The sequence below is a fragment of the Chlorocebus sabaeus genome, chromosome 21 (genome assembly GCF_047675955.1).
Source record: "Chlorocebus sabaeus isolate Y175 chromosome 21, mChlSab1.0.hap1, whole genome shotgun sequence".
Taxonomy (NCBI): domain Eukaryota; kingdom Metazoa; phylum Chordata; class Mammalia; order Primates; family Cercopithecidae; genus Chlorocebus; species Chlorocebus sabaeus.
The window spans coordinates 69,535,593-69,548,626 of NC_132924.1; the positions used below are offsets into that span (position 1 = coordinate 69,535,593).

The following is a 13,034-nucleotide window of genomic DNA, read 5'->3' on the forward strand; positions in this document are numbered from 1 at the left end:
GGTTTTTTGTACTTTTTAGTAGAGACGGGGTTTCACCGTGTTTGCCAGGATGGTCTCGATCTCCTGACCTCGTGATCCGCCCGTCTCGGCCTCCCAAAGTGCTGGGATTACAGGCTTGAGCCACCGCGCCCGGCCTTGCTGACTCTTTTTATTAGTTATAGTTTATATAATATTGCAATATTCTAATTAAGTTGATAATATCTTCAGTAACGTTACAGTCCCCCATAGTTTCTCCTTTTAATTTATTGCCATTTTATTTTTAAATTTTATTCTGACCCATAGTTGTATTAGCAGTTCCAAGTACAATTCAATCCTACCATTCCTGAAATGCCTCAGGTATGATAAGACACATGTTGCTAGTGTTTGAGGAAAAAAAAATCCTGATTTGCCATATGCCTTTTAACACTTTGCTTTGAAAGTATTAACTTTGTTGTTGGGGTATTTTTAGGGATGCTTTTCAAAGTAAATGCACACTAAATTTTATTTTAACAAGTAATTGCTAGTAAGACATTTTATAGTCCATGAATTTTTTTCTACACTTTTTTCCCATTACTTTTTTCAGCAAATGAAACTACAACGTTTACAGCTGCTGAAATCCTCTTCCTGACTGAACTTTTATCCATCATAATAATACCTTTGTGAATAGAGATCCTCATTATGAATTCTGTAAATTAAAAGTCAATGTCAATTGAATGAGTGGGAGTTGGAATGCATGCAGAGACCATTTAAGTTATTGTTTCAAGTTGTTAATAACATTAAAACATTTTAAATAAATAATTGTTTATTTTCAATTAACTATATTTACATTCAGGGAATAAACTGGCAAAAAGTAAGGTCATTTGTTAGAAAAATAAATGAAAAAATTATAAATGAAGTTAGAGTCTTTCTCTTTATGATAAGTTGTACAAACATAATAAGTAAATGTTCTCCTTCATGTTTTGAATTCACCTCAACTATATAGAAACATAGACTTCAGGTTATTCCCTTACCACCTCCCTGTCCCTAAAGAATATCTATAATTTCTTATCCAAGGCTGCTGCGCTCTCTCTCACACTTGGCAGAATGCCCATTATCCACATGCTTATTGTAGCTTCTGACCATGACTGCTATTCTCTACGGAGCTATTTGAATACTTTACTTATGGTTCCTTCACAACGAAAAGAGGTAAAGAAAGAAGAAAAAAGCCCCACTCTTCAATTCCCCACTTATATTCTCTCCTTTGAGAATCTGCTTTAACTATCATGGTATCAATATCATCGGTTTGCCAAAAAGAAAACTCAAGAGTATAGCCATGGGTGCTGGCACACACAAATAAACAGATTCATAAGATGTTTTTGTTGTTCCTTCATGCCTCAAAACCACCTTCTTAACATTGAGAGCTAGTGCTAATCATCTGCCCAAACCAAAATAAACTGAAAGCCCAAACAACAGCTAAATGCCTAATAAAATCACACATTTAGAATTACACATTCATCCTGGTTTCTTTCAGCATCCTAAGCAGAATATGAGTGCGAACTGGGATGTTGAAATATGTGGATCATGTTCATCCGTCCTCATCCTCCCAAATGCATTTTGTTTCTCTTTGTAGCTATGCAGGTCATAGTGATTCTGCAAAACAATCCATCCACAATAGAATAATTTTCTAACAAAATTATAAAATTCAGTTATAAAGTGAGGCAGCTAAATCAGTCTTTAGCTATATGCTGTTCCACGAGGCAAATGTGTTTCATATTATTTAGATTTGCAGAACATACATTTATAACATAAACAGAACAAATGCTTGAGTAAAACTTAACAAGATAAGAAGGTCATGAAACACTACTGTGAATTTTTCTTGTTATACAATTAAAATCCAACATGGTAAATAAAAACTCAGATAATATATAGTCTATGAACAAAACTCTTGATACATTCCATAAAATATTAAGGCAATGCAATGCATTTAATTACAACTTCAACTAGAGTTTACATTGTAAAAAAAGGAGTTACAGAGAAAAGTATTTTAATTACACATTTTAAAATCATTGTAAAGAATTTGTTTTTATCTATTTCAAAGAATCAAATGACTGTCTTATTTTCTTTCACATAAGCAACTTAGTGTTGACACAGTCTTTTAATCACAATATAATGTCCCTTGGGCTGAAATTCTTGGGGACAAATTTTTGAAAAAAAATAGAGTTCCTGTTTTAATCTATTAAAATTAATAGATAACATAAGGCCCTTAAGGAACAAAAATTCAAATTTGTTATCCATGTAAATTCTCAATAGCCTTTTCTTTCATTTGATATTTTCTCTCTGAAACAGTTTTTTAAAGTTAGGATCTTATCCTGAGTGGTTTATTTTTCTCTTTTTTTAGGCAGGATCTGGCTCTGCCGCCGAGGCTGGAGTGCAGTAGCATAACCATAGTTCACTGCAGCCTCTACCTGCCGGGCTCAAGCGATTCTCCCACCTCAGCCTCCTGAGTAGCTGGGACCACAGGTGCGGGCCCCCATGCCCAGCTACTTTATTATTTATTATTATTATTATTATTATTTTCTTGGTAGAGACGGGGGTATCTTTATGTTGCCCAGGCTGATCTTGAACATCTGAACTCAAGCAATCCTCCAGCCTTGGCTGCACAAAATGTTGGGATTACAGGCGAGAGCCACCGCACCTGGCCCTGATTGTTGACATTTCACAGCCTTTCATAACCTTTTTTAAATCCTGAAAGGAACTTCTGATATATTTAATTGTTAACTCATTAAGCCATTCGTTGATTCAACAGTATTTATTGAGCATTTTTTGTATTTCAGACATTAATGAGGCATCATTTCAAACACATAAGGAGTCAATAAGAATATAGTTGGATGAGCAGTAGGATAGAAATAGGTACCGGAGCTACAGTGGCACTAGGAACCACTACACTAACAAAAGTTTGGCCAGACAAGGCATCATGGAAAAAGTGGACAATAACGAGGCAAAAGGAAGGTGAGGTGGGAAGAGAGGAGTGGAATTCTAGGCCAAAGAGCAGAGAGAATATAAAAGCTTGGCAGATTCTGAGAATTACATGGAGGTCTCTTTGATTCTACAGATAACTGAGACCTTAAGATTTTGAACAGTTTGTGGTGATCAAATAGCAGATTTCGAGCTGGGGACCTAGCTTGCCAGATTTCCACTGCAGACCTAATTCTACTATTCTTTCTTCTCTATATAGAGACTATTGTTGAGTGTGACAAGAAGTTAAACTCACCTGTCTCCATAGACATAGAAAAGTAAATCCTTAAGTAGTTCTTCTGTTATAATTGAAGCCCTAAAACATATTTTAGTATTTTTATAAAATGTTTTTCTATTTTAATCCATGAAAATATGATGTATCCAGATGTTATTTTTGCATTCTATAAAAGATCAATGTACTGATTCACAAATTTTCTGACACCAAATAATTAAAATAAATTTAATTAAAGACTATGTATTTACTACAAATTGTATTAAAAATTATAATAATGCTCAGTATTTTTGCTTATTTAATTACTATTAGGTATTATTTTACCTAAGGCTTTATTAATATCATTATTTTTCACTAATATGTTGTCTTTTCTAATTTTCTTAGGAAAGTATTTTGCCAAACATACAGTTTTTAGCACCTATATAGTGTCTTTGAAATTTAAGTCATGCAGTTCATATTGTGTTATGGGAATTGCTCACAATTTTCTCTGTCCTGCGTGCAAAATGGGAAGCTGGGTAACATTGGGAATATATTATTTTTTTCTCTTGTGCAGATAATCGTCCCTGGATATAGTATTATCTAGTATCATAGGGCTGCCATCTAGTGGCTCTAAGGAGTACTTGTTCGTTAATTTTATAGTATTGATTAAAACGATAATTTTGAAACAATGTTCCAAATTAGGATAAATCCATTAAAGTCAATGTGTACTAATATAAATATTATTTTCCCCTAACAATATTTTCAGTTACCAAAGTCTAAAATACTTTAAAATATAAAATCAAATATTAAAAATTTAAAGAATAGAAAACTCATGATTTTAAAGAAAGCTAATCTTTATTCCCACTATACATTAAAGATTCAGCCCAGCCCACATTAGCAAAATAGATTATATTTACAACCATTTCACAAGATGGCCTTTATATTTGGTGTGGGAAACATAATTCAACTATAATAATTAAAAACAAAAATATTTCAGAGAAATCCTCACTCATGTGTTAATAGTCGATTTTTTAAAGGGTCAACTTGGTTGTTTATGCCATAGATGATTCCAAAGTCCTTTTAATGACTCTTTTATCGATGTTTAAATAATGCAGACTGAATTCCAGGTAACAGGTCATATTCCTAACCACTGAACGCATTTGATCTCAAAATACTTCTTCAAACAGACATAAAATTTCTGGGGAAGACAGCACTAATTAATCGACTTTGATAAAAATTATGTTAATCTTTTCCCTTTCTATTACCAAATAACATGATATGCTTAAGTAAGAGTTCTGACCTAACTTTTCTCTACCAAATTATATGTTGTTAAGTCCAGATTTAAATCATCATTTCGTTTTTGTTATTTTCCTTGCATCATACCTCTCACTTAGCGTAAGCTGCATATACTAGAACTCAATAAATATCTTTTTAAAAACTGTTATCTTGAAAATTTTCACATACAAAAAAAATTGAAGTAAAAGTAACACCTGTATACCATTTGCCTCGAGTCACCAATTGTTAACACTCTGACACATTTACTTTTTCCTCTCTCTCTCATATAGAACATATAATTTAAAAATAAATTATTTATTGGAAACCATAGATTTTATTTGTTTGTATCTCATACAGTGTTTTAAGAATCCATAGAGGATTTTGTGAACAGAGAAAAACTAATTAGAATTATTTATCTTTTTAAAGTGAAAAAGATTATTATAGTAGTAATTCTAAAGCTTATTTTTTTAATCTTTGAGTTTGATTTATATCTTATTATTCTAAATTTGGTATAAAAAAAGCAATCATCTTTACTTTAAAAAAATAGTCAGTTAATGTAAGTTGAAAATAAATTTCCTTTTAATTTATTGTATATATAATTTAATTGATCATTTTCCCAAATGTTAAACCATACAAATATGCTTACACTTCTGAAGTTTTCCAAAGGGTTTTTGTTTGTTTGTTTGTTTGTTTTGTTTTGCTTTGTTTTGTTTTTTGTTTTTTGAGACAGAGTCTCGCTCTGTCACCCAGGCTGGAGTGCAGTGGTGCAATCTCGGCTCACTGCAAGCTCCGCCTCACGAATTCACGCTATTCTCCTGTCTCAGCCTCCTCAGTAGCTAGGACTACAGGTGCCAGCCACCACGCCTGGCTAATTTTTTGTATTATTAGTAGAGATGGGGTTTCACCGGGTTAGCTAGGATGATCTCAATCTCTTGACCTCGTGGTCCGCCCACCTCAGCCTCCCAAAGTTCTGGGATTACAAGCATGAGCCACCACGCCTGGCCTCCAAAGCTTTAAAGACCTTACCTTGGGAAAAAAAATCCTTCATAAATAATGAAACAATTTTTAAAGTTCTAATAAATAAAATTTATAAATAAAGTATTCAAGATCTTTTAAATGCTGTTTATGTATTAGGTCAAATTCTTATACCTGTAATTTTAATAATCCTAATTATAAAATTAATTACATATTTAGATATATTAAGTTGGAAATACAATTAATTTTGAAATCTCTTAACCTTTAAAGCACTTTAAATATCATATGTATGCATAGATACACATTGCAAACTTAAAAAAAGCATTAGTACTATGTAATATAATAATCATATATGTTTTAGAACTAGACCAATATTATATGCCACTCATTAAGAAAACAGTTTTACCACTCTGCTTTAAGGTTGCTGTTTCCAGAAATCTACTGTTATCATTTGTTTCTTGGCCAGAGGACAACTGAGTCTAGGAAAATAAATGAAGCAAAGTTATTTACCAAAAACTCATATAGGTCTTACGATTTACCTATTCTTACAAGTGCTTAACTCTTAACTACCTTACTGAATGCAATTACTTTTCTAATTTGTAAATGAGGAAACTGAGGCACAGGAAACTTAGCAACTTGCCGAAATTCACACCTAGCAAGTGACAGACTCTGGACTCAAACCCTGGGACTCTTACTGTACCATCCATGCTCCTAACACCAATAGTATTAATGTCGTAAAGTACATGTTATAGATACACATATTAAATATGGATGTATTTAATATAATTGTGACTTATACCTCGTCTTCAAATTCAGAAACAAACACTGACTTCTTTTTTACTGATGCTCCCATGTAGGTAGTGAATTGTTTGCTGGACTCTACAGTGACTACTGGAGCAGAGACGCTGCAATCTTCCGCAGCATGGGGCGACTGGCCCATATCCGCACTGAGCATGACGATGAGCGTCTGTTGAAAGGTAAGGATGAGGAGAAGATCATGTGAATTAGGATTGAAACCAACTCTAAAACTTATGGAAAATATTGCCATTTTGATAATAATAAGAATATAAATACAATTCCTTTACAAATTTCAGGATGTTTTACTAACAACGTTCTTGAATTAAAATATTGTATGTGATATATGTATATCATTTTCTATCAAAATTGATTGACTTAATTATAAAATCAGTATACCTTTTGAGCAATGCTTAGAAATCAGTATTTAAATAAGGAAAACAAAGCAAATGTATGAAAAATGAAAAGTCCATCATCCAGTAAGCTGTTTTGTCTACTTTTATCAACTGATAGAATTTTTGATTAATTGATTGCCCTGCTTTGCTTGTTTTAATAGGATTGCATTACACTTTAGAGACAAAACTCTAGGAAAGTCACTAGACATTCATTGATACAGAAATCTTTGTAAGAAGTACGTTTTATATTTTGGCACACTGGTATATGGAGGTGCTAGAATATTGTTTTATGGTGAGCATTTTAATTACTTTCCACATTTTTATTAAGCTGTAAAATGCACAGTAGTTATTGATGCTACCATTCATATATTTTACGTACCATGTCAAAGAACATGTATTCAAATCTCTTGGACTACAATCTCAAAAATGTAAAATAAATTTTCTACTTTGAATCTAAAATGATCTATGTGCTATACTGGTAGATAATTTATGAATTAAAAATCAATGATGATGTATTTATTTACTTTAATATGTTACTTATACTTACATTTAGTGTTTACCTACAATGGAAGGAAATTTATAGAGATTATCTTCATCGAGCTCCTAATCTGTTCTTTCCTGTATGCATTTTAATTTCGCATTGCCTGTTGTTTGAAATTCTTCTTCTCTCCTTGATTCTTTTATTTTCCAATTAAATATTCTTGTAATATTTCTAAAAGGGCTGTTAATATGCAAATAAAGTGAGATATCTACAGCGTTTTCCATGTTTGGTAAAAAAATTCAAGAAAACTATTTCTTTATGAAATGGTGAAAGTTAAACTTAAGGATTCAGATGATATGTAATTTATTGCAATAACTTGTTAGCATTTTGTTATAATATCTTTTTCACTTTTTCTCCTATTTTTTGCTCCTATAGAACCAAAATTTGTAGGTTCATACATGATTCCTGACAATGAAGACAGAGATGACAACAAAATCTATTTCTTTTTTACTGAGAAGGCACTGGAGGCAGAAAACAATGCCCATGCAATTTACACCAGGGTCGGGCGACTCTGTGTGGTGAGGCTTTCTCTCTCGTTATGCTTGCTTATCTCACAATTTATGGTCAGGCCTTTATGAAGTTTATAATACGTTTCTACTTTTAAATATTTTCTAGTATTCTTTAGACTGCCTACAATTGATATTTACTATACCAACCTCTACATTTCATATCTAATGAAGGGTGTATCTTAAAAGGACCTTGTATTTTGTATGATTTTTTCCCCATGTTTGAAGCCATACCAAGAAGAAATAGTCTATAATTATACTGTCCTTCTTCCCATGCAGAAATTTGAACTCGATTTTTCTTAATGAATTTAATCAAAACCTTTTTTATTCCTTTAGTACACAGTACAAATAATATACATAGCTATGTTTGAACAATTCGATTGGTTTAAGTTTTTTTTTAAAAAAGCCATCTGTAATTTACTGAATATTTAGAGTTGTTTGGGAACATTTAAAACCAAGAGGAGTAGCAACATAATCTAAGAATCTAATAAACTTACAAATGTAAAGTTACCTTGGCATTTAAGAAGATGTTCGAAAATAAACTTACATATAAATATGTGTGTATATGTATATTGTGTGTGTGGTGTGTGTATATATTTATTACATATATAGTATGGGCATTGTGTGTGTGTGTGTATTTCAAGCTTTCTTGAAAAGCCTTTTTCCTTTGTTAAAGGAAGAAAAGAAATAGATGTTTCTATATTCCTGAGAGAAGCAAATTATTTATGAACTAAGTAATAATCATGATTACTGTATCTCCCCACTATTCTGTTTAGGAGAGATTGCTGTATTAATATTGTTTAACATCTGCAAAATATATTTACTGTATCAGGGCAAAAGTGCGCTGACAAGGCCAAATTAAGAAACCAAAAAAAAAAAAAAACCCTAAATTATGGGGAATTGCACCTATGACATTACTTGAGAATTATGCCAAATTTTCCTAGTTAAATAAAAAAGTCATAACTCTTGGCAACTGCATGTTTAATAATATAAAATCTGTGGTTGGTCAGAATTCTTCAGGTAACTATTTACCTCCTTTTTGGTTTTCACAGAATGATGTAGGAGGGCAGAGAATACTGGTGAATAAGTGGAGCACTTTCCTAAAAGCGAGACTCGTTTGCTCAGTACCAGGAATGAATGGGATTGACACACATTTTGATGAATTAGGTAAATGTTTTTAGGTGAATTAAATTTGCTCTTTTATGTATATGCTTCTTTATAACTTTATCCCTAGGACACATAGAAAACTTTTTTTCTGTGTATTTGACCTCTATCTAACACAGAGCAAGTTTCTGTTCTTTTCAATTTGGGCAGGCACAAATGCTGGGGGAAAAGGGATTGCAAGAACACAAAGAGGCGCATCTTGTTAGCTTAGTCCATGTCTGGCTCCTTCCTGTTGTTCAGCTCAAGGTCACCCAGAACAACTGAATGATTAGCTCTGTTATGATTGATCTTGGTTATATAATTGTATATGAAAATATACATCTTAAAATCTATATTGGGTTCTAAACAAATTTATGTGAATACATTTTCTTTGCATGCAAAGAGAGCTAAAAATACTAAGCGATGGAATATTCTTTAATTTTTCAGAGGACGTTTTTTTGCTACCTACCAGAGATCATAAGAATCCAGTGATATTTGGACTCTTTAACACTACCAGGTGAGAAATTTATACAGTCAATAAAAACAATATAAAACAAGAGATGCCTCACTGGACTCTCCTTTCACGGTGTATGTAACTTGTAAGACTACTGACCCAGTTGCTGTTCTCATTTCCTACACTTTATAATCACCAATTGATCTTTATTCTCTAATGTTTGCAAATGTACTTTCGTTTTCAAAAGCTCAATCTCAATCCAAATCTTGTTTTTGTTTATAGTGCTCAGAATCTTCCTGTGCTCAGTATCCTAATCTCTTCACTCTCTAATCTAGAACACAGTGATTTTTTTTTTCACATACAGTTTGTAAGATATCAGTCCTTACAATGTGTTATTATATGTTGTAAAGTCTAGGACAATTCCTTTATTCATCATACAGAATTTTCCAAGTCAGGCTTTTAAGGTTCTATATCAACTGTTACTCAGTCACCATTGTATGTTTTCCCTCTGAGTTCACTAATGGTCTGATGTTGACAAGATAATGCCTTGACAGATGTGAGGCAGTGTCTACTTTGCTAGTTCCCATTACTATATTTTTATTTATTCACTTATCTTGCTTGAAATAACTTTCTCCTCCAACACTGATTTAAATCAGTTCTCCAATACTTACCAATTGCCATAGCCAAGAAAAATTCCTCAATTTCTTAATCACAGAGCACTCTTCTTGCTCTTTTATTCTGATTTTCCTGCTCTCATGTTGATTCGTAGTGAACACATGTTGATCATTGGCTCTCTGTCTTTTAAATTTGCTGCTCAAGTTTAAGATGTATAATCTGTTGTTTTCCCCTTTATGTTTTTGTATTTTTTTTTTTTACCCATGGTAAAGTGCTGTAAAAAAATGGATAAAATATTATTTTATGTATTTTTACACACAAATAAAAATATTAGAATCAGTTTTTGTTAAAAGGTTATATACACAATTTCCTGAGTCTCTTTCTAGGTAAAGCATAGTGCAGGTAAAATGATTAGGATAAAAAATAAAGAAGAATATACCTCAATTCTCTTGACAGGGCTAGAATAATATTACTGAATTCCTCTTTTACACCATATAAGCCATAAACTGTCACATAATTGTGTATACTGTGCTTACGTGGGGGTCTTTCCACACAGATTTAGTTTGTTATTTTTCAGCAGGTGGTTTCTAATGTCACTTAGAAAAAATAATACATCTCTGTAGACAAGAATCCTGCTGTTGCAAAGAGACTTTTTCTTCAACAGAGAAACATGGAAACAATTTGTCTATCAATTATTTCTTGATGCAAAGAAAAATAGTTAATGTAGATTGGTAGTTATCACAGTGCATGGAGAGTACTTATCATTTTAACTTCATCTCCTCCCTTATGCTGTGAATAATTCATACATTGCATGATAATTCAGTGAATTTATATGATAAATTTAAGCTATGGAATAATCAGTTTAGTTTTTCTATGGGTTAATATGATCAGATTATAAGCTGTTTTCCTAAATGATAGCATAATGGATCTTTCTGAGAAATCAAACATAAGACATGATTTTCTTCTATAATTTCTCTTTTGACTGTTCAATTTATATAAATCTGAGAACAAAAGCTTCCCAGCTGTTACCTGACATAAGGATTGATATTTGTAGAATGGTGATCAAAGGTGTGCTACCACTTTAGTTAGGAGACTATCTCAAGTGTTCCCTGCATCCTAGGCATTTCCAATTGCTTCAAGATGTGTTATAAAATGTGTAAATTGGGGGTGTAGGACAGTAACATAACTGCTGTTTTACAGGTGTCTCGGTATGTAGGAAACTCTATTTATATAGAACTTTGAATTTTGCAAAATACTTTCACAAACATTAACAATTTGGATTCTTACAATACAGAGATTCTGATAATGTTAAAATTCATTCATTTCATGCTAAATTAAGGAATATGGCAAGATTGTTTTAAAAATAATTTTTAAAGATGTTCTTTTGTAGAATCTGATTACAAATGTTTTCAGTAAAAGTTGCCATAGTTAGTCAACTACTTCCTTTATACAGTCAAGTAGAAATTTTAGTCAAGAAAATTATTTTGCTTGCTGCTAGTTCTGGAGATGAGGGATCTAAGTTTTATATGGTTAAAGTAATTTTGTCATGCTTAACATATTCAATCCAGTCATCTTTTTACTATAGACACTTTTCAGTGGCTGAAGGAAGGAATATACAAGCATATTGATATCTACATGAACCCCAGCTAAAAAATGGAAAAAAGGCCTAAATTATCATGAGACTTTAAATTGTTCTTTAAGTCATATATATTAAGAAACTTAATACATCTTAATAGAATTTGTAGCAATATTAACAGCATAGTGAGTAAGAGAACACTGTCTACTTTGAAAATAGAACAACATAAAAGGAGATAATACCTAAATGAATAATTCAACTTGGGAATAAGTCTTTATTAATATGAAGGCCTGATCTCTCTTAATAAAAAAAATAAAAACACAATACAAGGTTTAAAAATAAGTGAAGTGACATTATTTTTGTCATTCTAACAATGTCACCTTCAACTGTATTAAGTAGGCAATTAATAAAATGGTAAGTTTCAGAGTTTCAAAATTGGAAATATTGCATTAGTTAACATATCTAGAATATTCTTTGCTTAAAGAAATTGCAACTACTTTACTCAAAAGACTTGACTCTTATCTTTGTAGGCTGGGGTGCTTGGCTAGGTGACCTTAGCAGGTTCCAGAATAATAATTATCTTTTCCGTATTTTTCAGTAATATTTTTCGAGGGCATGCTATATGTGTCTATCATATGTCTAGCATTCGGGCAGCCTTCAACGGACCATATGCACATAAGGAAGGACCTGAATACCACTGGTCAGTCTATGAAGGAAAAGTCCCTTATCCAAGGCCTGGTTCTGTAAGTTTAGTAATGTAACCAGTAATTCTTATTTTTAAGGACTCTTTTGGTAATATTTTGTTCACTGTTTCATGTGCTTTACAGACTTTGCAGATAAACAGTTAAGGAATACTATACCTAAAAGTATGCCGGTGAAAAGTATATGTAGCAAAGAAATATCCTTTCCAATCTCAAGTTTTTGCTTGTTATTTAATAAAAAGAATATAATATATAATGGACACAGCAGTTTTATAACATATATATTATTATTGATATTTTGGCTAAGTAACACCAATTAAAATTTTATTTTTTAAAGTACTGGTGAACACAGAAACATTCAGTAACATGAACATCATATTTCTCTCAGCCTCTTGAGAGGAATTAGTACCACATATAATTTCCAAGCAGGACAATGTCACCAAATTTTTATGTTCTAATATTTAAATCAGCCTCTAATTTCCATAGGCCAAACTGTCTCCTTACTTCTCATTGTGGGAAATCTATAAGAAGTTTTTTTCTCTACGTCTTCAGAATACTTAACACCTCATTTAACATCCTTGCTGGCCCCTTAGGAAAGAAATGCCAATACAAAAGTATTGCTAGAGTACAAAAGTTCTACCGCTTGTCTCTGAACTATACTATTAAGATTCTTCTTAGCTAGGCATGCAGACTTTTGTGCTTTTAGCACACATGGCTAAAACTGATGATGATAATGAGGGTGACGATGAGATGATGATTTTGTATCATTCATCCTGTGTGCAAATAGGTTGGAAAAACTTTGGATCATTGTATGTGCTATGTGAGCCATGGAGAGCAAACATTTAACTTGTCACACAAGTCAACATCTATACTT

The 13,034-nt window shown here is 32.1% G+C and overlaps 1 protein-coding gene across 2 annotated transcripts in view; it reads left to right on the top strand.

Moving 5' to 3' along the window:
- Positions 1-13,034, top strand: part of SEMA3E (semaphorin 3E) — a 277,385-nt gene that overhangs the window by 226,345 nt on the left and 38,006 nt on the right. For both annotated transcript variants that reach the window (XM_007982335.3, XM_073009166.1), the window contains exons 6-10: positions 6,292-6,411; positions 7,541-7,683; positions 8,724-8,838; positions 9,262-9,331; positions 12,058-12,202. In XM_007982335.3, the coding sequence (XP_007980526.2) occupies positions 6,292-6,411; positions 7,541-7,683; positions 8,724-8,838; positions 9,262-9,331; positions 12,058-12,202 (593 nt within the window). The remainder of the gene's footprint in view (positions 1-6,291; positions 6,412-7,540; positions 7,684-8,723; positions 8,839-9,261; positions 9,332-12,057; positions 12,203-13,034) is intronic.